The sequence below is a fragment of the Chelmon rostratus genome, chromosome 9 (genome assembly GCF_017976325.1).
Source record: "Chelmon rostratus isolate fCheRos1 chromosome 9, fCheRos1.pri, whole genome shotgun sequence".
Taxonomy (NCBI): Eukaryota; Metazoa; Chordata; class Actinopteri; order Chaetodontiformes; family Chaetodontidae; genus Chelmon; species Chelmon rostratus.
Window position 1 is genome coordinate 28,612,332 of NC_055666.1, and position 24,498 is coordinate 28,636,829.

The 24,498-nt window shown below is 47.7% G+C and overlaps 1 protein-coding gene across 4 annotated transcripts in view; it reads left to right on the forward strand.

Annotated features, from left to right (window-relative positions):
- The window catches only part of LOC121611160 (transcription factor COE3-like), a 120,906-nt gene that overhangs the window by 20,408 nt on the left and 76,000 nt on the right, over positions 1-24,498 (forward strand). For all 4 annotated transcript variants that reach the window (XM_041943546.1, XM_041943547.1, XM_041943545.1 and 1 more), the window contains exons 5-6: positions 3,670-3,743; positions 9,725-9,793. In XM_041943546.1, coding sequence (XP_041799480.1) covers positions 3,670-3,743; positions 9,725-9,793 — 143 coding nt within the window. The remainder of the gene's footprint in view (positions 1-3,669; positions 3,744-9,724; positions 9,794-24,498) is intronic.

Below are 24,498 nucleotides of genomic sequence, written 5' to 3' on the forward strand. Positions count from 1 at the left end.
CTCTGCCAAGAAAAACCCCAAATATTTCCAAATTCCAGCCGATGCTGCCAGCCGACCTCCCGGCTTCATTCCTGAAGTTCTCTCGACTCCAGATCCTCGTGTTCCTCACACCCAGAGCTCCGCTGCAGAAATATTCACCTGACAGCAGTCGTTATGTCGTTAGTGTTGAGTCTGCTGTCGAGTTTACAACAACAGCCGAACAGAACAAAGTAGATTTACAGATGTACATACAGTATATTCAGTTATATATAGATATAGATATATAGATATAGATATATATATATAAAAACTGCAAGTACCAAACATAAAACATTCAAGATTCTTTATTGTCATTGAGCATGACATGTCAATGAAATTTGAATATTTAATTTAAATATTATAGATATTTGTATGATATTTATTAAATATACATAAATTAATTAATTCATAATTATACAATTAGAAAAAATGCGGTGAGATTACATCATAAACAGTTGAATTTCTTTTCTTTGAATCTTTTTCTTCAACAAATTTAGTTGTCGACCAACAAAATGAATCATCAGCCCTCCCTGACAAGAGCTAATTTACTGCCTCGTGTCATTAAATCTCCTTCGTTGGGGTGCTCTCACCTCGCCGGCAGGCCCCGCCCGGTCCAGCACGAGGATCTGAGGATCTGAGGATTTGTAGTTATGATCTGGTGAGGGTTCTCTTCCTGATCCTTCTCCACCTGCCCGAGCTGGGGTCCGGCAGGCGGGACCGCCTCAGAGGCACTCCGGCATGTGGACGGGGGGGACGGGGATCGAACCATGAACCCTGTGATTGGTGGACGACCTGCCGCCCCCCCCAAGCTGCTCTTAAATTCAATTAAACAAATAAACATTGAATAAAGCTTGAAAGTAAATCACCTCCAAACTCCTGTTTCAGCCTCCGCCCATCCTCCCAGCTACGCCTCCTACTTACTTATCCCCTCCAGTCAGATCAGCCCCCCCCCACCGGCTCGGCCCTGTCGGCATGTCAACGATCGATGCACCAAGCGGCTTCTCGACAAAGCGTCAGCCACGGAAACCGATCAATAGGCCCTAATGTGGCGCAGCGACGGCACACTGGAGACAATAATCCTGACACCTACTCCTCCACGACACCCCCGCACACACGTCTCCACCTTCACCTCCCACTACATGACACCCCATTGGCCGACAGTCAGAGCTGACAGACGGGTCGGCTGGAGTCCCTGCGGATCGATAAAACCCCATCGAGGGCCCGTTAGGGGCCCGCGTCCGTGGGATTGTCAGAGCGAAGAGGAATTAATGCAGATTGCACCGGAGCGCCGCGGCCGCCGCCATGACTTTTCTACAGCGAGTTACATCACACAGAGAGGCTGAAGGCCTCAGTGTGACACCGACCGTCACGTCTCTGTGGGACGCTTCTCTGGATTTTCACAAGACGGACAAAAATATTTCAGAGCAGCAAACGAAAAGCATGAAAAGACACAGAGACTCGGTGAGGACAGAACGGCATCAGAACCAGCAGTGTGTGTACACGCTGTACTTCTGAGGACCCTCACTGCCCCTCAAGTCTGAGTCTGAAGCCTCAAACAGGCCATCAAAGACGAGCGTCCTCATTTTCTGAAAATATCTTTGCGGTCCAAAAAAGTTTTTTCAGTCTCCAAAAATGTCCTCGCTTTCTCTTTTTTCTAAAAATGTCTCCACATTACAAAAAATCATCAGTTTCAACTTTCCAGAAACATCTTCTAAAAAATGTCCACTTTCAGAAATGTCCTCGTGGACGAGGTCCAAAACTCAAGATGGTCCTCACACAGATAGACAGACGAGCACAAACACTCTCACACACTCACAGCAGATTGTGGACATTTACCAACAAACAGCCATGAAAGTGGACACACACACACACTCACACTCACAGACACACACACACTCACTCACTCACACTCACACACTCACTCACTCACACACACTCACACTCACAGACACACACTCGCACTCGCACTCACACTCACAGACACACACTCACACTCACACACTCACACTCACACTCACACACACTCACAGACACACACTCACACTCACACACTCACACTCACACTCACACACACTCACACTCACAGACACACACACTCACTCACTCACACTCACTCACTCACTCACTCACTCACACACACTCACACTCACAGACACACACTCGCACTCACACTCACACACACTCACAGACACACACTCACACTCACACACACTCACACTCACAGACACACACTCACACTCACACACTCACACTCACAGACACACACTCACACTCACACACTCACAGACACACACACACACACACACACACTCACTCACTCACTCACACTCACACACTCACAGACACACACACACACACTCACAGACACACACACACACTCACAGACACACACTCACACTCACACTCACAGACACACACTCACACTCACACACTCACAGACACACACACACTCACTCACACACACACACTCACAGACACACACACACTCACACACTCACAGACGCACACACACACACACTCACACAGTCACAGACACACACACACACCATCACACACTCACACTCACAGACACACACACTCAAACACTCACAGACACACACTCACACACACACTCACAGACACACACACTCACACACTCACAGGACTCTCGCATCAGGAATGATGATGTATAAATATCGACCACCAGTACGTGTGTGTGTGTATGTGTGTATGTGAGTTTATGTCTGTGCGTGTGTGAGTGTGTGTGTGTGTCCCTGATGCAATCCACATCCCTCCTGGTCAAACTGGAGCATTTTAATCCAGAGGAACAGAGCCAGGATCAGGATCAATAATGCAGAAGTGGTCGTTATCCTAAAAGTATTGTCCCCCCGGGGTGTGTGTGCGTATGTGTGTGTGTGTGTGTGTGTGTGCAGGGTGGAGGTCTGTTTTGACTATAAAGGTGGATGAGGTAGTGGTAGGTCATCGTAGGAAAAGAGGGGAGGAGGGGGGAGGACACACACACACTCTAACTGGAGTTCATTTACAACCACCAGGGTATTACAAAAAGCACCACACACACACACACACACACACACACACACACACACACTCAGCGGTCATCCGTCATCCGGACGCTGACATGACAGCTCTGTGGGGGTGGGGGGGTGGGGGTCTTCATCCTGGGGCGCCGCCCGCCATCTGGCAGGGAATTCTGGGAAGGCCGGAGGAGGCTGAGACCACTGAAAGGGGAGGTGGAGTGGTGGAGGGTGTCGGCGCGTGCAGGAAGTAGTCGGAGGCCATGTTTGACTTTGTTGTTGGTGCTGAGGTGAAGGGAGGGGTGGACAAAATAAAAGGAACACCTGCAAATCGACGAGCTGTCTCATGAGTTCAGAGGTCCATAACACACAGTGAACTGGTCCCAGTGAACTGGTCCCAGTTCAGTGAACTGGTTCATTTATACACTGACTGTATATAATATGTTTGTTATATTAACAGATCTACAGGGTCATGACACTGGTTTATATGTTGGTAAACTGGTTGTAAATTGGTCATTTGAAAAGTTAACTGGTTTAGGTATGCAATAAACTGGTTTATCTGGAGACTGAACTGGTTTGTAAACTGGCACTCTTTGCCACCACTGAGACTGAAGTGTCTGTGTTTGTGTCCCATCAGCCCATCCTGTATGAAGGTCAGGACAAGAACCCGGAGATGTGTCGCGTCCTCCTCACCCACGAGATCATGTGCAGGTAAGACACGGGCGACAAAGCCCCGGCACTCACCTCACAGGAGCCGCTCAGGGATCCGGTGCCCTGCTCACCGGCACCGAGGCAGGATGTTGATTGACCTGCAGATTTATTCTCAGGTGAACTGAAGCGTCAGTGAACATGTGATTCAAACACAACAGTGTGTAATTATCTGCCTGGTGTGTGTGTGTGTGTGTGTGTGTGTGTGTGTGTGTGTGTGTGTGTGTGTGTGTGTGTGTTAATGATGCTGCAGAGGAATTGTTCAGTACGTGTGTATGTAGTCCTGATGTCAGAGCTGGTCTTTCATAGTTTAATTACTGCTGAAAAGAATGAAAAGTTCAGTACATGAGAGCTGCTGTGTGTGTCCAGGACCACCCAGACCACCTGGAAACCACATAGCAACCACCTAGTGACGCCTAGCAACCACAACTAATCAGCAACTCTGGCCATCCATCTTAACCCATCAGCAATAAAAATATTCACAAGTACAAGTCTCGCATTTTAAATTGTACTTTAGTAATAGAACATAAGTATCATCAGCAAAATGTACGTCAAGTATCAGCTGTAAAAGTACACTAGTTTTATCAGCTTCATGCAGTAAAAGTACAGCAGTACTGTCAGCCTCATGCAGTAAAACTTTGCTGACAGTGAAACATGTCGACATGCTGACTCTGATGGAGTGAAACAGTTTGGAAACACTGGTTTGATTCTGATCTTTCTTACTGATGTGTTGTTTTCTGTAACATATTAACCTGCAGAGTAACTAAAGCTGCCAGAGGAATGTACTTCAGTAAAGTATAAAGTAACAGTAGATGACACTATGGACGTGAGTAAAGAAGTACAGTACGAGTAACTCAAATAGGACTTAAGTACAGTACGTCAGTACGTGAGTAAATGTATGTCATTAGTTTCCAGCATGGAAACCACCTGTCCCCACTGAGTGTGTGTGTGTGTGCACATGCTTGTCAGTTACTGTGTGTTTGTGTGTGTGTCTGTGTGCGTTTGTCAGTTTGTGTGTGTGCGTGTGCGTGTGTGTGAAAGAGACAGAAGAGCAGCTGTTGGTTTGTCGTTCATCACACCAATCAACACGTTTCTGCCCTGTGTGTCTGCTGTCATCTTGAGTTAATGGTTTTACTGGTTCAGACTAAGAAGTGAAGAAGAGGAAGAGGAAGAGTGACTAAAGGGTGGATAAAAATAGGACACACACACACAACATATAACAAAAAACACATATGTATATAACAAACACACATATATAACAAACACACACACAATACACACATATATAACACACGCACACATATATAACACACACACATATATAACACACACACATATAACAAACACACACATATATAACAAACACACACACATATAACAAACACACACACATATAACACACACACATATATAACACACGCACACATACGATCCTAAGAAACAGACACACAAACACATCAAACATATAACAAGCACACACACATACACGTCTGGTTTGTCTGTGGGGTAAACTGGTTTAATGTGCACCAAACTGGTTCGTGTGTAAAGTGGTTGAGGTGCAGTGGTTTGGTCTGTAAACTGGTTTGGATGTAAACATGTACAGATGTGAATCTGAAGTGGACTGGTTTAAGTGTGGATAAACTGGAAAAAGGTGAGGATTAACTGGTTTTTTGTGCAGTAGACTGGTTTACCGTCACATTCAGTGTGAAGTGAACTGGTGGACGTTTTAATGGCAGCAGCTGTGATGCGTTGAGTCCTGTAGTTTGACCTCCTCGTACACCTGCTCTGTTATCTCTCCCTCCTCTTCGACATAACTTCAATATCTCCAAACTTCTCCCCCTCCTCTGACTTTTATCGGGGCGTCGAGCTCATTTCCCCCCTGCGAGATTCCTTCGATACGAGCTTCATTTCCATAATGACGGCTGGCTGTCTGCGTCTCTGAGCCTCAGTCATTATGTGATTGAGTGCGATTATTAACCGGCTCTCCCCCTGATGGATGCTGTGTTTCCATTCGCTAATGAGTGAGGGATCAGAGAGCGGCTCGCTCTCTGCAGCTCTCTGTCTCCACGCTGGAACGGTCCCAGGTGAGGCCGGCTCCACGGCCGTCCCCGTTGGTTTGTCTACCTGGATCGCGCTCATCAGGCTGCACCCAGTATTTAAAAGACAGGGAGGTCTGCGGTCTGCAGGTGTAGAGCTTCACTCACGTGTGTCACATGACGTCACATGGAAAACAAAGTCATATAAAAAACTTCATGTGACACAGACGGAGGGACATCGTCCTTCACTGAGCGGAGGAACTTTTAAAACTGTCTCGGTGTGTGTGTGTGTGCGTGTGCGTGTGCGTGTACGTGCATGTGTGTGTGTGTGACCTCTCCATCGTATCATTGTGGCACATTAACCATTCTTAAACGGAACTCTGCTGCCTTCCAAAACTACCAATCACAAACCAGTGAGCAGGCATGGCGGCGGCAGCCAGGTTGGCACGGCGGCGTTGCCAGCGGGCTCCCGGAGGCTCGCCAGCTCCGGGCCGCTCGCCGCCACCTCGTTCCCTCACTGGCTGCCAGGCTCCGGGCGATGCTGAGAAAAACCTGCTGCCACGCTCGCAGAGAGGAAGGCAGCTTCCAGGCCAGGCGGCGTGGCTGCCGGCTGGCTGGAGCGAATCACTGGGCCCGGCTGCCGCCGCCGAGGCGTTCCAGGCCTTCGGGTAATTACAACACTTGCCCTTTGAAAGCGAGCCCCGCGCTGCGGGCCCGTCCTGCTTGGTGTTATCTGGACGCTGTGATCCGAGCACCGGCCTCTGACGCCGCGCTGCACCATCCTCAGGGAGCCTTTGAAGGGGTCTCGTGTTTTTTTTTTCAGTGTGTGTGTGTGTGTGTGTGTGTGTGTTTGTGCGTGTGTGTGTGTGATAGTGGAGCGCCGACATGCCCGGACAAACCTTCCCTTTGTGCCTTAAGTAGATTCCACTTGTGGTGACGTCTGAAGTGGCTGCTGAGCGGCGAGGAGGAGCAGCCAGCGGTAATGATGCTTGTGTGGCCCGGTCGAGGCTCGCCGGCCAAACTGGCTCCTGTGGCTGGATTATTTTTGGGGTTGTGTTTGTGTGTGTGTGTGTGTGTGTGTGTGTGTGTGTGTGTCTGCAGCGGCAACAAGGGACAAACTCTTTCTGGCAAAGTGAGTGACAGCGACAACAACAACACACAGTTTGTTTTATTTTTACAGGTTTTTAGCCTCTCTCTCTTCTCTCTCTCTCTCTCTCTGTCTCTCTCTCTCTCTCTCTCGCTCTCGCTCTCTCACTCTCTCACACACACACGCACACACACACTCTCATGGCTTCACACTCCCTCTCAGGTTTGTGTGTGTTGTTCCTCTCAGTCATTAGCCGTCCGTGGTGTTAGCCTGTTTGCGGCCCGGGGGGAAACGTCATTAAGGCGATATTGTGGACGCTCAGCCAAGGTTTGTTTTCGTCTTTGGAAAGGGGCCCCGGGTCCCTGGAGGGGCCCCGGCAGTGCTCCTGGGGTCCAGTTTGTTTATAACACTTCTTTGGCAGTTTGGAGGAGGTTGTCACCACAGCAGCACCAGTGGGTTTCCAATGCTAATTGGTCTCCTGGAACTTTCACTAATGGTTCCAAGTAGCTGTGGGAATAAATTATTGTGGCGCATTCTATGGCAACAGTCTCACATACACATCCATACAGAGACACAGAGACAGCGGGGACACAAACACGGCGCTTAGTTTATGATTTTTCTGTACTTAGAGATCAAACGGCATGATAAATGATTCATAAAGCGTCTCATTTGGCATTCGCAGCCTCGATTTGACGCTTGTTTGTCAAATGGCAATTTGATTCAGGACAGCATGGGGCGAATGCAGGAGCGTAATTGGACGTCGCGGGTCATGTGCAATATGATTAATTTTTAAGAATTACCGGAAGATATGTTAATGACCCTCACAGCGATAAGAAAGAGAGATGTGAATTCACCGAGCGGAGCAGCTTGTCAGGAGATTACAGGCAGAAAATTAGATCTTGTGTCGAGATGTGTTGTTGTTACTAATGATCGATGGATCAGCTCTGTCACATCCTCACATTTACATTTCAGAAAGCCGGAGCTGATGCTCACTGTGATAAATTCATCTCGACAAACTTTGAAACATGTGAATGTTTCCTCTGAGGCTGAATGTGTTTGACTGGGCCTCAAATCTTATGTCAGAGCGGAAATACTGCAATTTAAAAATACTCTTTTAAATGCGGCTGAAGTCGACTCCTGTCAGTGGAATTATTATACATCATATTCATGTATTATTATTATTAAAGTTAAAAGATTTGCAGCTGGTCACAGGACTTCTCCTTTGACTCAGGATGAATTAAAATTAAAAAGAAAAAATCCTTTTTCCAACAACAGAAGTACCACGAATAAATCTGACAGCAGCCAATCAGGTTGCAGAGCAGGAGGTAAAGGTGTTTGTCAGACAGGTGATGCCTCAGATTCAGATGAAAGGACAACATGTAACAGAAATCACACACACACACACACCTGGTCAGTTAAAGAAATATTTCCATTATCTCTGTGTTCATCCAGTGTTTAAAACGATTATTTCAATAAAGTTTGTTTAAAATAAAAATTAAAAACTTTTTTTGCTCAGTAATGACGAGTTTCAGTCTTTACTTGTGATCAAACAGTGACTTTGTTCAACGTTTGGTTGTAATTAGTATAATTAGTAACTAAGAGGACAACACTTTCTTCTGAAATGAAGTACCTTGTAATTGTACTTCCTTGAGTAAATGTACTCAGTTACATTCCCTGACTGAGCCACGTGGTGTGTTCACTGCCTGCAGCACGTTTGAGCGCTGTTTGTCTTTGCTCTGATGGATATTAATGTGTTGGACTCAGTCTGCTGCTGTTCAACATGCCACACTGACCCGCGACACCAGAAGCCTCATTTGGCTCCACCCGTCCCCTGTAGAGCTGAAATAGAAACCCAGCGCTCCCTCCTCCCCCCGGATGCCTCCACAGACTGCCGACCAGCTCCTGGTCGTCTGCTCGGATGAAACGCTCGCCGGCCAGTTTGCCCTCTGGCTACCTGGACGGCTGTCTGGCGAGCAGCCGTCCGGTTGGCTGGCTGGCTGGTTGTCAGGAGCGACGGCGCTAGGGGTCGGGGTGGGGGGGGTCCACAGCAGTGCCTCCATCGCTGGGCTTCATCCAACTGTTAGTGACCTTGGCTTGGACCCCACCCAGCTGGACACATAGTGTGTGAGTGTGTGTGTGTGTGTGTGTGTGTATGTGTGTGTGTGTGTGTGTGTGTGGAGGGGAAATGGGGCTGTTTTTCAAAATAAAAGTCAACATTCTCTGGATGTACAGAATTTTGTGACACTTTATTTTGCAGGTCTGTAATTTCCTCATCATTTTGGTAATGTTTTCAGGGAAAATAGAGATAAAGTTCTGAGACCTGAGCTCAAACAGGAAGTGACTCTGACTCAGCAGTGGAAGAAGTGAACAGATCCTCCAGTAGAACTGTGGAAATGATCTCTTACAACCAGCAAAGAGTTTTACTGTCAGAGGTCTTTATGCTGCAGACGTATTATCACATATTCTCATTTGTTTGTGTGAAAGTGAACAAACAGCTTGATTCAGTTTGAAACTCTTGCCTGAAATATTGTATAAAAAATTAAATAAATATTATTGCTGCTTTAACAGATTAATTCCCTCACATTAAGGTGTTTGAAGGTGTTTTTCTGTGGGATGGATGTTGAATCTTTGTACAGTTTAATCTACGAGTCACTCTTTATTGGATCGTGTAGAAAAAGTAAATCTCTGATCACACAGTCAGCTCCTTCGACCGTCATTAGCCGCTTGTGTGAACTGTACTGAACTGTAGCTGCTTGGTGCTAACGTTAGCTCGGGTGGCTCCCGGTCTACATTTAGCACGGCTTGGCCTGGATTTGAGTGTGTATGTGTGTTAAAGCTCAGCGTGTTCTTCTCTCTTCCAGTCGGTGTTGTGACAAGAAGAGCTGCGGGAATCGCAACGAGACGCCGTCTGACCCCGTCATCATCGACAGGTAGGACCTCACCTGATCGCCTCTCTGTCACCGTGTGCCTGTCTGTCTTCTCTCTGACGCACACACACACACACACACACACACACACACACACACACACACGGTTTCGTTGACTGCTCATGGAGTCGGCTCAGGTCTCATTGAACATCAGGTGTGAAGATGTTTGTCACATGAAGTCTTTCAGTAATTTGTCACTAAAACGCAGATATTCTTTGTTTTGTTCGTACTTGAGGAATCTGTGGTCGTCCTCTACAGACGGTTAGCGTCACCTGTCGTCTCCAGGTGCATCTTGTTCTCTGGCTGCTGCGTGAAGCAGGTCGGGATCGTTCCGCTCACGCGACCGAACGCCGATGCTTTCGGCTCGTACTTCACCTTCACCGACGATCGTTCATCGAATCCTCCTCCAGCTCGTCCTCTCAGGCGGCCGCTGAGTTCACTTCATTCAGCCTGAAATCAGCACGAGTGGACTCGATCCAGAAAAGTAACCCGTCACAGTCGATGTTTATTCATCTTTTTCCTCCCAAACTAAAGTTACCTCAGGGTCTGATGTGTCGCTTTTCATGGAGCAGGTGGGATTTATCTCAGTCGAAGAGAAACAAGGTTAAAAAGATTATTGGAAAGGTTAGTTAGTTACGATGACAAGCGGTAATAATATAATTTATGCCTTTCAGTCATGTCACATGACCTTCATCAGCAGATGGAGTCACCCAGGTGTCGTAGGATCAGAGATGTTCAAACTGAGTTATTTAATTGATGCCTCTGTTTGACCTGAAATCAACAGCACAGTCTCGAGTCTCTGCGAGCTGATTTTCAGATACGCAGATGATGATATTTATAAATGTGAGTGTTTGTATGGAAAACCTGGAGCTGTGTGATCTTTATTTCTTCTGCTTCTTTCTCTTGTCTCACTTTGACTCCATACTCCCCTGTGAATTATTCAATCAGCACCACGATAAAATGATGATTGAAAGCTTCAGTGTGAGCGCAGCCCTCAGATCAGATCTGTACGTCCTCAAAACTCCATAAAATCCCACAAGCTGGATTTAATGTGACAAAGCCGCCAGCTTGTGCACTGTGTCAAAGATTGATTTTCAGAGCTGATATTAGATCATTGATCTGAAGTCCTGTTTTTGAGGAGGGACAAAACCAAACATTTAGACACCATTCATCTCTAATCCAGAGAGATGGCTTCAGAAAATACAGTTCCCATAATGCTTTGGGAGGAGTTAACGAATAGTGTTGTGAAGGAGTCAGTGAGTTAGCTGTGGGCTGTAACTTGAGCTTTGTTGTTTCAAGCTGTATTTGTTGAGGTTTTGGTAAACTGGCTCCATTAGCAGTCTGGAATTAACTGTTAGCAGCTCCTGTTAGCCACTCCTGTTAGCAGCTCCTGTTAATCGCGCCTGTTAGCAGCTACTGTTAGCCGCTCTTGTTAGCCGCTCCCATTAGCCGCTCCTGTTAGCTGCCCCTGTTAGCAGCTCCTGTTAGTCGCGCCTGTTAGTCGCGCCTGTTAGCAGCTCCGGTTAGCTGCTCCGGTTAGCCGCTCCTGTTTGCAGCTCCTGTTTGCAGCTCCTGTAAGCAGCTCCTGTTAGCAGCTCCTGTTAGCCGCTCCTGTTAGCCGCTCCTGTTAAGCGTTAGTTAGGACACACGGAGCGTCTTTTTTCTGGGATTTCCAAGTGGATTTATGGACTTAACATGTCAATGAGCCGAACTACAATAACCGACTTCCTGTTGTTGTTACACCTGCGTGCACCTGTTCACCTCACACATTATCTTTACCTCGTGTCTCCCTCCCTTCAGCTCGCTCACAGTATAAAACCTCCGTTATAACCCTCCAGTTAGGCGAGTTTATTTCATGTGTTGTTTTCAAGGTTGATGTAAATATATTTATTGTTGTCTGACTTTGTTACATCCATCAAACGTCTGAAATCAAACCTGTGACCTCATGTATTTAAACATGCGGCGATGATGCCTTCATTTATTTTTCATCCAATGCCACAAAAACTCTCCTCGTCCCTCAGTATGAATATCAAATCCAACAGCCAATCAGACGATTCAGAACATCAGCATCACAATCCTTTATTTACGCCGCGGTCGTCCTCGCCTTCTAATCCCTCCGCCCTCGGTGTCCTTGGAGTCGGCGGCTGTCCGTCACAACACCCGGCTGTGATTGGTCAGGTCGCAGTGGTGGGAGCCAATGACCTCAGAGGAGGTCGGAAGGGAGGGAGGGGGGGGTCAGTACCAACTCCATGTTGGCTCGTTAGAGAGGCCTTGGACTGCGGCCAGGACACACACACACACACACACACACGCATTTATAAGAGCTCATACATGCCGGAACAGGAATTCATCAGTGAGTCTATACACTCACACAATGTATACACACACACACACACACAGCCACACACATACACACACACACACACACACAATGTACACACACACACACACACACACACACACACACACACACACTCCGGCCCTTCCTCTCACCTCGGGCGGTGTGTGTGTGTTCTGCTGTGTGTGTGTTTGATGAGTGTTTTTAGAGGTTTTGTCACCTCTCTATGTGTTCTGTCACACATGAGATGGGCTCCATACATCCACCCTCCAACATCTACAGACGCAAAGCATTGTGGGTCCTGCTGGCTGGAGCTCTGTGGTTCCTCCGCCGTGCTGCGAGCAGTTTCAACTGCGCCGTGTTTCATCGTGAAGAAGTCAAAAATCACTTGGTTGTTGTTAACGATCAGACGCACCTTTACTGGTTAGATGTGTGTCAGTCAGGGTCAGAACAGACGTAGAACACCACGTCACCAGCACCTATGCAGGGAGTCCTCACCTCCTCCATCACTGTGTGGTACCCGACATCCTCCACCCACACCAGCCCCAGACATGGGAACAGCAGCAGCTCACAGGACAGGATGAAGCCAGACCCAGACAGGGGTCCAGGAGGACGGACCGTCACGCCAGGATCGCTGCATCTTCAGAGATCAGGTTCAGCTCCATCAGCAGGACCAGGACCAGCAGACAACTGGTTTACCCTGAGAACATCACTGACCAACAGCCCACAACACCCCCACACTCCCACACACACACACACACACACACACACACTCAGTTTGTGCATTGTGCAGCATTTTGACTGAATCAGTTCTAACCTGCGCGATGGAACCACAGACCTGATCACAGATCTGATTGGTGCTCGCTCACTGCGCTGATCACCAGGTGAAATTCTAAGTTGTGCATTTGGTGGTTAAAGCGGCTGTGATTCTGTTGGTGTGCAGCCGAGCAGGTGAAGACAGGATGCTGTGTACACACAGGTTAAAGTGCTCCTGTTGGCTGTGTGCTGTGAGTACTGTGATGAGGTAGTTGATGTACAGTGTGTGTGTAATCATCGACAGTCGTGTTTAATATGAAGCTGTGATATGGATTGTTTCAGGTGATCTCTGACATCTCGCCGTTCGGCTGTCGGCTCAGTGAAGTTCAGTCCTGCGTGTCAACCTCTCACTCGTTCATGCAGTGCTGTCGTGTGTGTGTTCACACTCACATCAGTTTGTTTTCTGTCTCGTTCACAACAAGCTGCAGCTGGAGTCTCAAATCGTCTTCCTCGTTGTTCCTCTGCAGCTCGACCGCTTTAATTAGGACACGACAGGACACTGCTACTAGTCCACTAACCCAGGGAATACACACACACACACACACAGTTATTGTGTGCATATTAATGGACATGCACACACACAGTAACATGGACACACACCCATATATGTGCAGACACACACACTCTGTCAGTCCTCTGCCTGTGATTTACTGCGGCTCCGCTTGTTTCTCTGCATCTTAACGCCTGTTAAGAAATGCAGGATTTATTACCGTGGCCCACACACACACACACACACACACACACACACACCTTTCATGTTGGGGGGCAGCGCTGGGGGGGTGTTCAGTGTGTTTAGTGGCCCATCATGCAAATGATGTAGCTCAGTGGCTACAGTAAAGCAGTTTAATGTTGTGAATTCATGTCTCGCTGCAGTAAATCACAGTGACACACACACACACACACACACACACACTGATCTACATGTTTTATCTTTTCCATGATGCTCTCTCTCTTCTTGTACAGTTTTATTCCTCTTTCCTTCATCTTCCTGCCGTGACCTCTGACCTCCTGACTTGACTGCTGGTTGGACGTAGTGTCAGCTTTATGCCAGTGACGCTCAGATCTGTGAGTGATGCTGGTTTCTTGGTGTGTGAGGATGAAAAGCGTCCGGTCTTTGTGGTGAGGGGGGGGACTGTGGAGGAGGTGAAGGAGCAGAAATATCAGTTACAGACAGATTCCACTCGAGTTTGGAGAGGAAATATATTTCCTGATCTTTTAATTCACCACAAATCTGAATCTGTCAGGCTGCAGGAGCTTCTTCTAGCCTTCAGATGAGAAGCTGAAGCTCGGATGAAGAGATGCTGTCGGTCACTACCAGGCCTGTGTGTGCATGTGTGTGTGTGTGTGCGTGTGTGTGTGTGTGTGTGTGTGTGTGTGTGTGCGTGCGTGCGTGCGTGCGTGTGTGTGTTTGTGTGTGTGTCTGTGTGTGTGTGTGTGTGTGTGTGTGTGTGTGTGTGTGTGTGTGAATATAAACGTGTGGTGATGTGCCTCTCAGAGGTCGCTTTGTTTCCTCCGTTTGCCCGTTAATGGCCGAAATCCTGCCGAGGCAGCAGAACACGGCGCTGACGGATCGCCGTAACACCGCCGTTATTACACGCTAATATTGCAATTAGATGGGTGGACAAGTTGCCCGAGTGGGGCAATAAATTGCCACAGAGTGTCAAAGCGAACGAGGAGGCCGAGCTCTAATTACCCAGAACACACCTCTTCACTGTCACTGCCACCCGCCTCTACATCCCCCTCCTCCCCCCTCCTCTGCTGTCTGACCATCACCCTCCTGCTTTAATGGTGGGGCCTTACATGGAGGTCATGACCCCCCCTTTACACACACACACTCACTCGCAGAGCACCACTTGTTCCTGTGATGCTGTTTGCAGCTTCGATGTCATCTGTACAGAGTTTAAAGTGATGGAGAGTGACCTTTGACCTCTCTCTCTCTCGCTCTTTAAAAGCACACACGTGCACACACACACACACACACACACACACACACACAGGGACGCTCCTGGTTGAACGGCCAGTTTTGCTCAGGAAGGCGTCCTCAACGACTGAAGTGACCTGAAGTGTCTGAAGCTGATCTGAACGTTGAAAGCTGCTTCAGTGCCTCCTTTCTCATTTCCTTTAGTGAAGGATGCACTGAAGCATCCTTTACCAGAGGAAAGGAAATAATGCCGTCCCAAAGTTCCTTGCAGCAGCGACATTTACCGGCTTCAGTATCGTCCACCGTCAGTGCAGTGAGAGTCACTCGACGCCGCCGTCATCTTTTCATGAATCCTCCCTCACACCTCCAGGACGTTCTCCATCGAGGTCAAGCAGTAGAGTTATTATTATTCTTTTGACAGCCAATCAGATCAGAGTTTTTAGTTTTTCATTATATACTGACTTGATATATTTTGAAAGTAGTCAGTGATAAGAGGTTGCTGTCATATTAAATATTAAAGCTACATTTCCCATCAGGCCAACGTTGCCTCCCGAGCACCTTCTGCCATGTGAACCAGCTGAAGGGAAATTAAAGGGGGAATCAAGGCTGAAGAGGTTGGAAACAAGCCTCCCAGTTTTTATGGGAAATGGGTGTTTTTATTTTTAAGTGCTGACTGTTTTGAGAATGAATCATCATTTGCAAAGAGAAAGTCCTGCACACCGTCTTTGTCTCACAGTTAAGATGCTTTATCGTCTCCCGGGAGCTGAAATGCCAGCGAGGCTGCAGAGCGAGCGTCAGCAGGGAGGGAGGAAGGCTTGATTTAAAGAGACGATTCAGGATTTTATACAGAAGACACCTCAGAGCCTTCGGTTGTTTTTATCGCTTTATTCTCCGTCATGTCAGCCTTTGCTTCTTTTATTTTTCATGTAAAACGTCTTTCTGTCAGCGTTTCTGTGCTCGTTCAAAGAGGAACGCTGCAGTCACTCGCCTCAGAGCCTCGTGGTCAGAGCGGCAGTTATTTTCCATCGCTGGATGTTTTGCAGATGTATTCATCTGCGGGTTTGTACCCAGCAGTAGTTGAGGTCTGCAGAGGCCGACGTGCTCGTACGGCGGGCGTCAGAAGTGTCGCCTTCAGGGACCACTTGTTGCTTCTTGGATGCAGAAAGTTTATGATGAGACGAAACTGTGATCATTTGACTCTGATTGATGGTCATGTAGTGAAAGAAGTGGATTATAGTGCAGGAGACGTCTTTGGTTTCCACCACGAGGGCTCGTCGTTATCAGACTGAGTCGTCCAGGCTTCGTGCTGAACGCGACCGTGTCACATGACTGACTGTTCTCTCTCTTCACCTGCTGGATGGTCATGAAACATCATCACAATAAAAGATGAACAGCTGTGATTGTTTGATGAGAGTCAAAGCTAAGAAGCCTGTGGACATAAAAGCTGGACGAGGTGCAATTCCCGAACAAACATCCAATCACAAAGCTTGAAGTTCAAAGTGAACACTGACCTGGGAACAGCAAACCTTTACGTCCAGCTGTGAAGCCTCCACAGAAAAAAGGTGAAAATCAGTAGGTGTGGTTCAAACATGGCAGCTGTGGAACTTGAAGACATGTCTCTGTGAGCGTTGGACCCTATGGAGGGTTAACTCCACAGGGGGCGGGTGGTGGTGGTGGTGGTGGGGGGGGGGGTTATCTGCCCCTGTGGACCCTTCCCAGCAATCGTAGCGTATTGATCGGACGAGCGAGGCCCATCGGAGCCGGCCAGATTAAGAGTATAGATTTACAATAAAAGCTGGACATTACTGGGCAGGCGAGGCTAAAATTGAAAGGAGGGAGAGAGAGATGAGGGAGGCGGTGAGGGAGCGGGTGAGGAGAGGAAGAGCCAGTCACATGGAGAGGAACGCCCGGAGCTTGCTGCAGGGGCTTCTGGGTAATTTGAGTTGAGGATGTGGGTGACGGCGGCGACGCGCAGGTCGACTGCTGCGACGTGATTTCAGGTTCGTTACTGAAGGAAACCGACGTCACAACGTCGTGTTAATGGCTTTTATGGCGCCGGGCGTGGACGCGGGACCTGTAGGAGCAATGCATCATGGGTAAAGTGGGATGATAGTGTTTTATTTTGAAGGTCGATTCTGATAGGAAGACGAGGTTTGTAAGTGCTGATGGAACGTGCTTCTTTAAGAGCTCCACAATTTCCTGATTTACTGCGGCGACAGGACTGCTCGCCCATCAGCTGTGACCAGCACCGCCGTCTCTATGGACAGACAGACAGACAGACAGACAGACAGACAGACTGTCCCTCTCAGGACAGAGGATGGATGGACACTTCTTACATGCCTCTGATGTCCATCGCCTGTGAGTTTGTCTGTGGTTGACGGTGGGCTGTAAAATATAGATGGTGACTGGACGCTGCAGCAGGTGGCCTGATGTTCACACTGAATAATTCACACACACACACACACACGCACACACACACACACACACACACACACACTTAGGTCTCTACATATACATACAGACACACCTGATTTACATCTGATGTTTTTATTTGTTGGTGTTCCTCACAAGTTCACCAATCACCAATCACTGATCAGTCCTGATCAATTCTATGTTTTCTGTCTCATCTTAGTCCTGTTTGTGAGCTGGACGTCTAGTAGCAGAGGGACAGAGAGAGGGAGACAAGAAGAGAGAGGGAGAGACAGGAAGGGAGAGAGAGAGACAGGAAGAGAGAGAGAGAGAGGGCGAGAGACACAGGGACAGAGAGAGAGAGACAGGAAGAGAGAGGGAGAGACAGGCAGGGAGAAAGGTCAGAGGTTAAGAGTCAGTCCTGTTTTTAGACTTGTGTTTACTTTATGTGATGGAGAACATGAACAGGGACTGTTAGAGGACTGACTCAGTCTGTGTTTCCAGCTCTGGGATCAGGTCTCAGGCTGACCTCAGTCTCTGTTCTCAGTGGTTTGTTTCTGTCGTCAGCTCAGAGGAAGCAGGAGGTTTCTTCTGTCTGTCTGATGGAGGGGCTTTTCTCTCACATCTTCGTGTGTGTGTGTGTGGTGGTTTGGGCCAGGACAGGCTGGGGGGGGGGGGGGGGGGGGGGGATCAGGAACCTGTCCCTGTGTCTGGGTCTCTCCATTAGCCCTGGTGCAGCCGGGGCCTGCAGGGGCCCTCGGGGCTTGGTCAGGTTTGATGTGATCCAGGTAGAAGTGTTCAGTGGCCCGGGGTGCCCACAGCTATTTACCACGGGGGAGGAGGGGGAGGTGGGGGAGGAGGGGGGGGGTTGTTTATGTGCAGGCATGATGGATGGTGGAGGTCAGCTGATACAATGAGGGTGTCAGTCCACCGGAAGTCTGGATCTGGTGGATCCAACTGAGATCTCTATCCACCTGTAGACCAAGTCCAACTGAAGTCTGGATCCACCTGAGGTCTGGAACCACATGAGGTCTGATATTTATTTGTGTGTGTGTGTGTGTGTGTGTGTGTGTGTGTGTGTGTGTGTGTGTGTGTGTGTGTGTGTGTGTGTGTTTATGACTGAAAACATTGATCAATAATCGAGTTGTTGCCAGTTATTTTTCTGACAATTAATAAATAATTTATAGCAGGGTTACCTGTATTACTGTACCAAAACCTGCTGTCCGGTTAGACTCGGGGGGTCCTGGTTCAGAGAGGACCAGAACTGAACTGGTCCCATCACCACGCCATCAGCTGGTTCCCACTTCCTGTTGACTCTTAATTGGATTGAGTAATTAAGGCCAAATGTGATTACATCACCACCTGCAGCTTCGTTAGCCGCCTCAGTGTCAACATCCAGCGGTGCTCAGCTAGAAATGCCTCCCCTCCCCCCAAACACTCCACTCTACATCCTCCACTGCCCCCCACCCCGACCCAGGGCGGGGCACTCACCAGGGGATCATGGGAACTTTGGGAGTCCCCCCACCCCTTCTTCCTTCTTCTTCCCCTTGCCAAATCCCCCTCCCAGCATGCACCTTACCCCCTCAAGGCAAATCACCTTGTTAATCTCAGCACACACACACACACACTCTCTCTCTTTCTCACACACACACACACACACTCTCTCTTTCTCACACACACACACACACACTCTCTCTTTCTCACACACACACACACACACAGCCTGCTGGTGTAAACAGCAGCTCTCTCACCATCACTGTTATAACTGAAAGAACGGACGTTTTCTTTTTATAGGTTTTACAGTCTTTAAACACAGCGAGCTGATCTGAAAAATAAATCTATGTATTTTTATACAGTACACACACACACACACACACACACACACACACACTAACACACACACACGTATATTTGGTACTTTGTTTTACTACAGCTGATCATTTTTCTCAGTCACACACCGGCAGGCTTTTCAGGGTTGTAGGACTTTGAACTTGTTTTAAAGACATACAAACAGGATGCAGATGATCTCATCCGTCTGATCTTTAATTAGTTTAATCAGGTCGTTATCAGACAGATTCAGTAGATTTGACTTTACGTGGTGATTCTCGATGACAGGACATAAATGCTTTATCTTCCATGTAGTCGAAGCTTTGCTGTGAAGTCGCCACCAGCTGGTTGGTGGTGATTTAAATCCATTTGTTCTTCAAACATCATAATCTGGAATGAGTCAGATTACAGCTGATAGATCATCTCAACACCAGAATAACTGACCAGGCTGAACGTGGAGGCAGGTTGTTTCCAGGTTCTGCAGGTGAGCTGTAACAAAGCTGCAACGGGTCCCTACACAGAGGACTGGGGGGTCCAGAGCTGGTGCCTGCAGTCCTGCCAGTGAGGCCATGTCAGGTGTGAGTGTGCTCACGGCGCTGCTGGTCAGAGGCGTTAGTATTCAGAACAGCACCACTCTGCTCTGATTAGAAACATCTCACTCTCTCTCTTTCTGACACTCGTTCTCAAGCTCGCTTGCCCTCTTCCTCCTGTTAATCACTAGAGTGTTTTCCCAATTAAGAATGCACTGATAACCTTCCATCACACACACACACACACACACACACACTCACACACAGACAGACACGCACGCACACGCACGCACACACACACGCACACACACACACACACACACACTCACACACACACACTCACACTCACACACACACACACACTCACACACAGTGGTTTAATCAGGAATATGAGTGCGGTGTGGCTAATTAAGGACGACCATCCGTGGGCTCCTGCCTCGCCAGCAGATGTGGGGGAGGGGTGTGTGTGTGTGTGTGTGTTTGTGTTTTTGTGTGTGTGTGTGTTTCTGCGTGCGTGCGTCTGTGTGTGTGTGTAGCCATGTTGGTGTGTTAGCAGCTGTTTGTTTGGCTCTTCTGTTACTTCCTGTTCGAGGACGGGATGCTTGCTGATGATTGGTTGCTGGTTGGGAATGCCTGTTGGGAGGTGAGCGACCGCCTCTTATTCATATTAATCTGTATGTTTTCATGTGACGGTACTTTTGTTGTATTTGATCTTTTTCTTGCTGATTTTTGTGAAAGAGTTTCGGAGATTTCTGTTACTTAGTTTGTTCATTTTTGGGACATTTTGCGCCTGAAGGGGGCAGTAGAGAGACGCAGCTACAACATAAAGAGTCAGACATCTGGCGCAGCACATACGGTGAACTATTTTGATAATTGATTAACTGTTTAAGTCACTTTATCAAACAAGAAATGGCCAAAATTCACCGGCTGCAGCCTTAATTCTGCGTCCAGATGTACATGTTTTCTTTTCTTCTTCGTCTTCTGTAATAATGAAATGAATCTCTTTGGGTTTTGGACGGTTGGTTGGACAAAACATATTTGAAGACGTCACCTTGGACAAACTTTGATCCACTATTTTCTGCCATTTTTTATACTGCATGATTGATTGATTAGTTGAAAATAATTATCAGAATAATTGTTACTGCACAGCACAGAAATGTGTGCGGCATGAATTGAAAAATGGAAATAGGAAATATTGTCATAAAGAGGCCGTAAACAGTTTGAAGTCTGTGTGTTGAACCAGGAAAGAAACCTCCTGGAACATGGAGGAAGGAAATGTTATTAAGCAACTAATTAATGCATTTTTATTTTTATTCCATCACAGAAAAAACAAAAACAAAACATAATTTCATATTCAGACTCGTTTAACCCCAGAAAAACAAAAACACACAACCTGAGGCTGAAAGACTGAGAGACTGCGTCTCAGTGTGGATCAAATAATAAAGAAGCAAAGCTGCTCTGTGTGTGTGTGTGTGTGTGTGTGTGTGTGTGTGTGTGTGTGTGTGTGTGTGTCTGCGGTGTGAAGAGTGAAATGTGAGGCGGGCGAGTCCAGACACAACGACAGCAGGAAGAGAGATGGAGAGACGGGTGAGGGAAGGGGGTGGTGGTGGGGGTCGATGGAGGGGTGAGAATGAGACAGCTGGGGGGAGACAGAGGGGAGGAGAGGGAAGACAGGGAGGGCAGATTAAGAGGGTATTGATTTCTATATAAAGATGGAGGGATGTGATATGGGGGAGGAGGGGACAGCAGAGGGGGGAGTCACCGGAGGAGAGGAGGGGAGGAGAGACGACGGTTTGGGTTAAATAATGACCAAAACGCCCGTCTGTCTGTCCGTCTGTCTCTCTGTCTGTCCAGGTCTGCCTGGTTTGTGGCTGAAAGCTCTGAAAAAGCTGGTATCAGTAAGCTTACAGTAGGTGTGTCCAGGTGTGTCCAGGTGTGTCCAGGTGTGTCCAGGTGTGTCAGGTGTGTCAGGTGTGCTTACGTTTGCCAGGCAAGTTACGGGTATGTCCGAGTTTGTCAGGTCAATTCAGGTTTGTCACTTGGGTGTGTTCAGATGTCTCTAGAAGTCTCCAGGTGTGTCTGTTGTGTTCAGGTGTGTCCAGGTGTATTTAGGCGTGTTCAGATGTCTCTAGAAGTCTCCAGGTGTGTCTGTTGTGTTCAGGTGTGTCCAGGTGTATTTAGGTGTGTTCAGATGTCTCCAGATGTCTCCAGGTGTGTCTGTTGTGTTCAGGTGTGTCCAGGTGTATTTAGGCGTGTTCAGATGTCTCCAGATTTCTCCAGGTGTGTCTGTTGTGTCCAGGTGTGTCCAGGTGTGTCTGTTGTGTCCAGGTGTGTCCAGGTGTTTTCACTACTGAACAAACTTTAAACATTGTTGTCTCCATCAGTCACTTGGACATAAAAAACGTGGGAAAACAGACCCACAATCAGCCAATATTTCTTCAGTTTGTGCGGGACGTTGAAGTCTTCCAGGACACGTGGACCGACACTAACTGGACACTCTGCACAGGAAGTGAGGGAGGGGCCATCATTCAAGTTTTTACACACAGTTTGTGTCGCCTTGTTCCAACAACAGTCGACGTCATTATGTGAATGCAGCAGAAAAGATCAAGCTCCTCCCCTTCCTGCTGTCAGACTGTCCATCAAAACCTATTGATGAGTCAGGGTCATGTGACTGGTGGGGGTGTCAGTAACATTAGCATAGTTAGCAAGGCTAAAGGACTCTTGGAGAGTTCTTCTGAACTGACCCTGATCTCGTACCTTAACTCCTCAAACTCAGTCGCTTCATGTAATTATACACACTGAACCAGAGTAATGACACACACACACACACACACACTCAGCAGCAGCTCTGAAGCATGACAGAGTGTGTTTCTACCTGCCGTACGGAGCCATGTAATCCCTTCGCACCGCAGCAGGCGACCATCAGCTTCACCTCACTGCCGAGGCTAAACACAGCCAGGATCAGCTGTGTGTGTGTGTGTGTGTGTGTGCGTGCGTGTGTGTGTGTGTGTGTGTGTGTGTCGGTGTCATCCATATTTGATGGCACTCCAGACGCCAAGGCTGAAGGCGACACACACACGCGCACACATTTGTTGTTTCATGGCTGTTGACTGACGTGTTCTTGGCGTCCGTTTTGAGACATGAAGTTTGTGTGTGTGAGGTTTGTCGTCTTTCCTCTGGACTCGAATCATCACTGATGCATTCGCTCACGTCTTTACAGTGGACGTCGTGGCGATGGTCGGCGTGTTCGTCGTGCGTCCGGACTGTAAATTTGAACAGGTGTTTTTCTGTGGCAGCTGTCGTGGAAAATCAGCAGGTGATCTGAGAGATTCTTCTTCTTGTGTTGTGAAGTTTACACTCTGCTCAGGAGCGTTTGATTCGCTCACCCACACTGAAATACAGCGTGTTCGCTTTCTACACCTGGATGAAACTGACCTGGTGACAGTCACTGAGTCTCTGCTTGTTCGAAACACACACACACACACACACACACACACACACACAGGTACACACAGGTATATACAGTATGTGCATGTGCCACACACACACACACACCTTCACCTCCTCTTTGCGTTTCTTCAGAGAAACAAACAAACAAGCAGCTCCACATTTTTTTCTGTGAAAGCGTGAAACAATCGAGCAGCTGAGCTGAGCTGCATCCTGCTGCTACGCACACACACACACACACACACACACACACACACACACACACACACACACACTGCAGCTCACTCACCCACAACACAAATCAATACCAATTTATAATTCAGGATTGCAGGAGTTTGGGTTTTAGGGCAGCCTGGCTTCCAGCCTTCATAAATATTACAGTGTTATTGACTTGATCTCAATGAATTGGAGATTTTCTTCTTCTGCGTTTTTTTCTTCATTGCACCCCCCCCCCCCCCACCCCCTTTCTTTCGGGTGTTTCAGAGGAATAAAGTCTTCTTTATTTATTCTCTTTGAGTTGGAGATGAGACGAGTAACGGGAGATAACGTGGTGGCTAATAGCCGATGGACGATAGCCCCCCCCGACTGACCACCTCACCACACACACACACACACACACACACACACACACACACACACACACTCTCCTTTCCTTCATCAGATGGAGCTCAGACGATTTGTCAACCTCAAATCTGAATAAAGTCGTCGACACTGATCTCCAGGATCTGTGTGTGTGTGTGTGTGTGTGTGTGTGTGTGTGTGTGTGTTTAGAGGCCACAATCACACACACACACACACACACATAATCAATTCCTTGCCATTTGATTGATTTATTGATTTTTGGGATGAACATTGGTCATTTATCAGTGACACAAGTACAATAGACACATATTGGAAAATACACAAACAAGCACATCATTTCTTTTACATAATTTGAAGACAGCTAGAATTTATCCTCCACTTCTTCTCCTTCTCCTCACCCACCCCTTCCCTCCTCCCCCTCCTCTTCCTCCCCCTCCTCCCCCTCCATACTGTAAAGGTGGAGGTATTGATTTTCCTCCTGACCACCAGCACAGTTTTCTTATTTTTGTCTCATCTGATCCGCCTGCTGACAGACACTAATGACAGACCGACACACAGACTGTGTGTGTCTCTGTCTCTCTCAGCCACTGACAGGATAACTTCCTGTTTTTTCAGACTGTAGTCAAACTCAAATGGACAAATCTAAACACAGACACTGAGCTGCCGGTCTCTGATTCTCTGTGTGTGTGTGTCTGTGTGTCTCTGTGTCTGTGTGTGTGTGTTTGTGTGTGTGTGTGTGCTGCATAAGGAATCTTAAAAAATATTTTCCTCAGAATTTATTAAAGTGCGTCTAATCAATAGTGACCCTTCAAAATAAAAGCAGGAATCATTTGAAGTA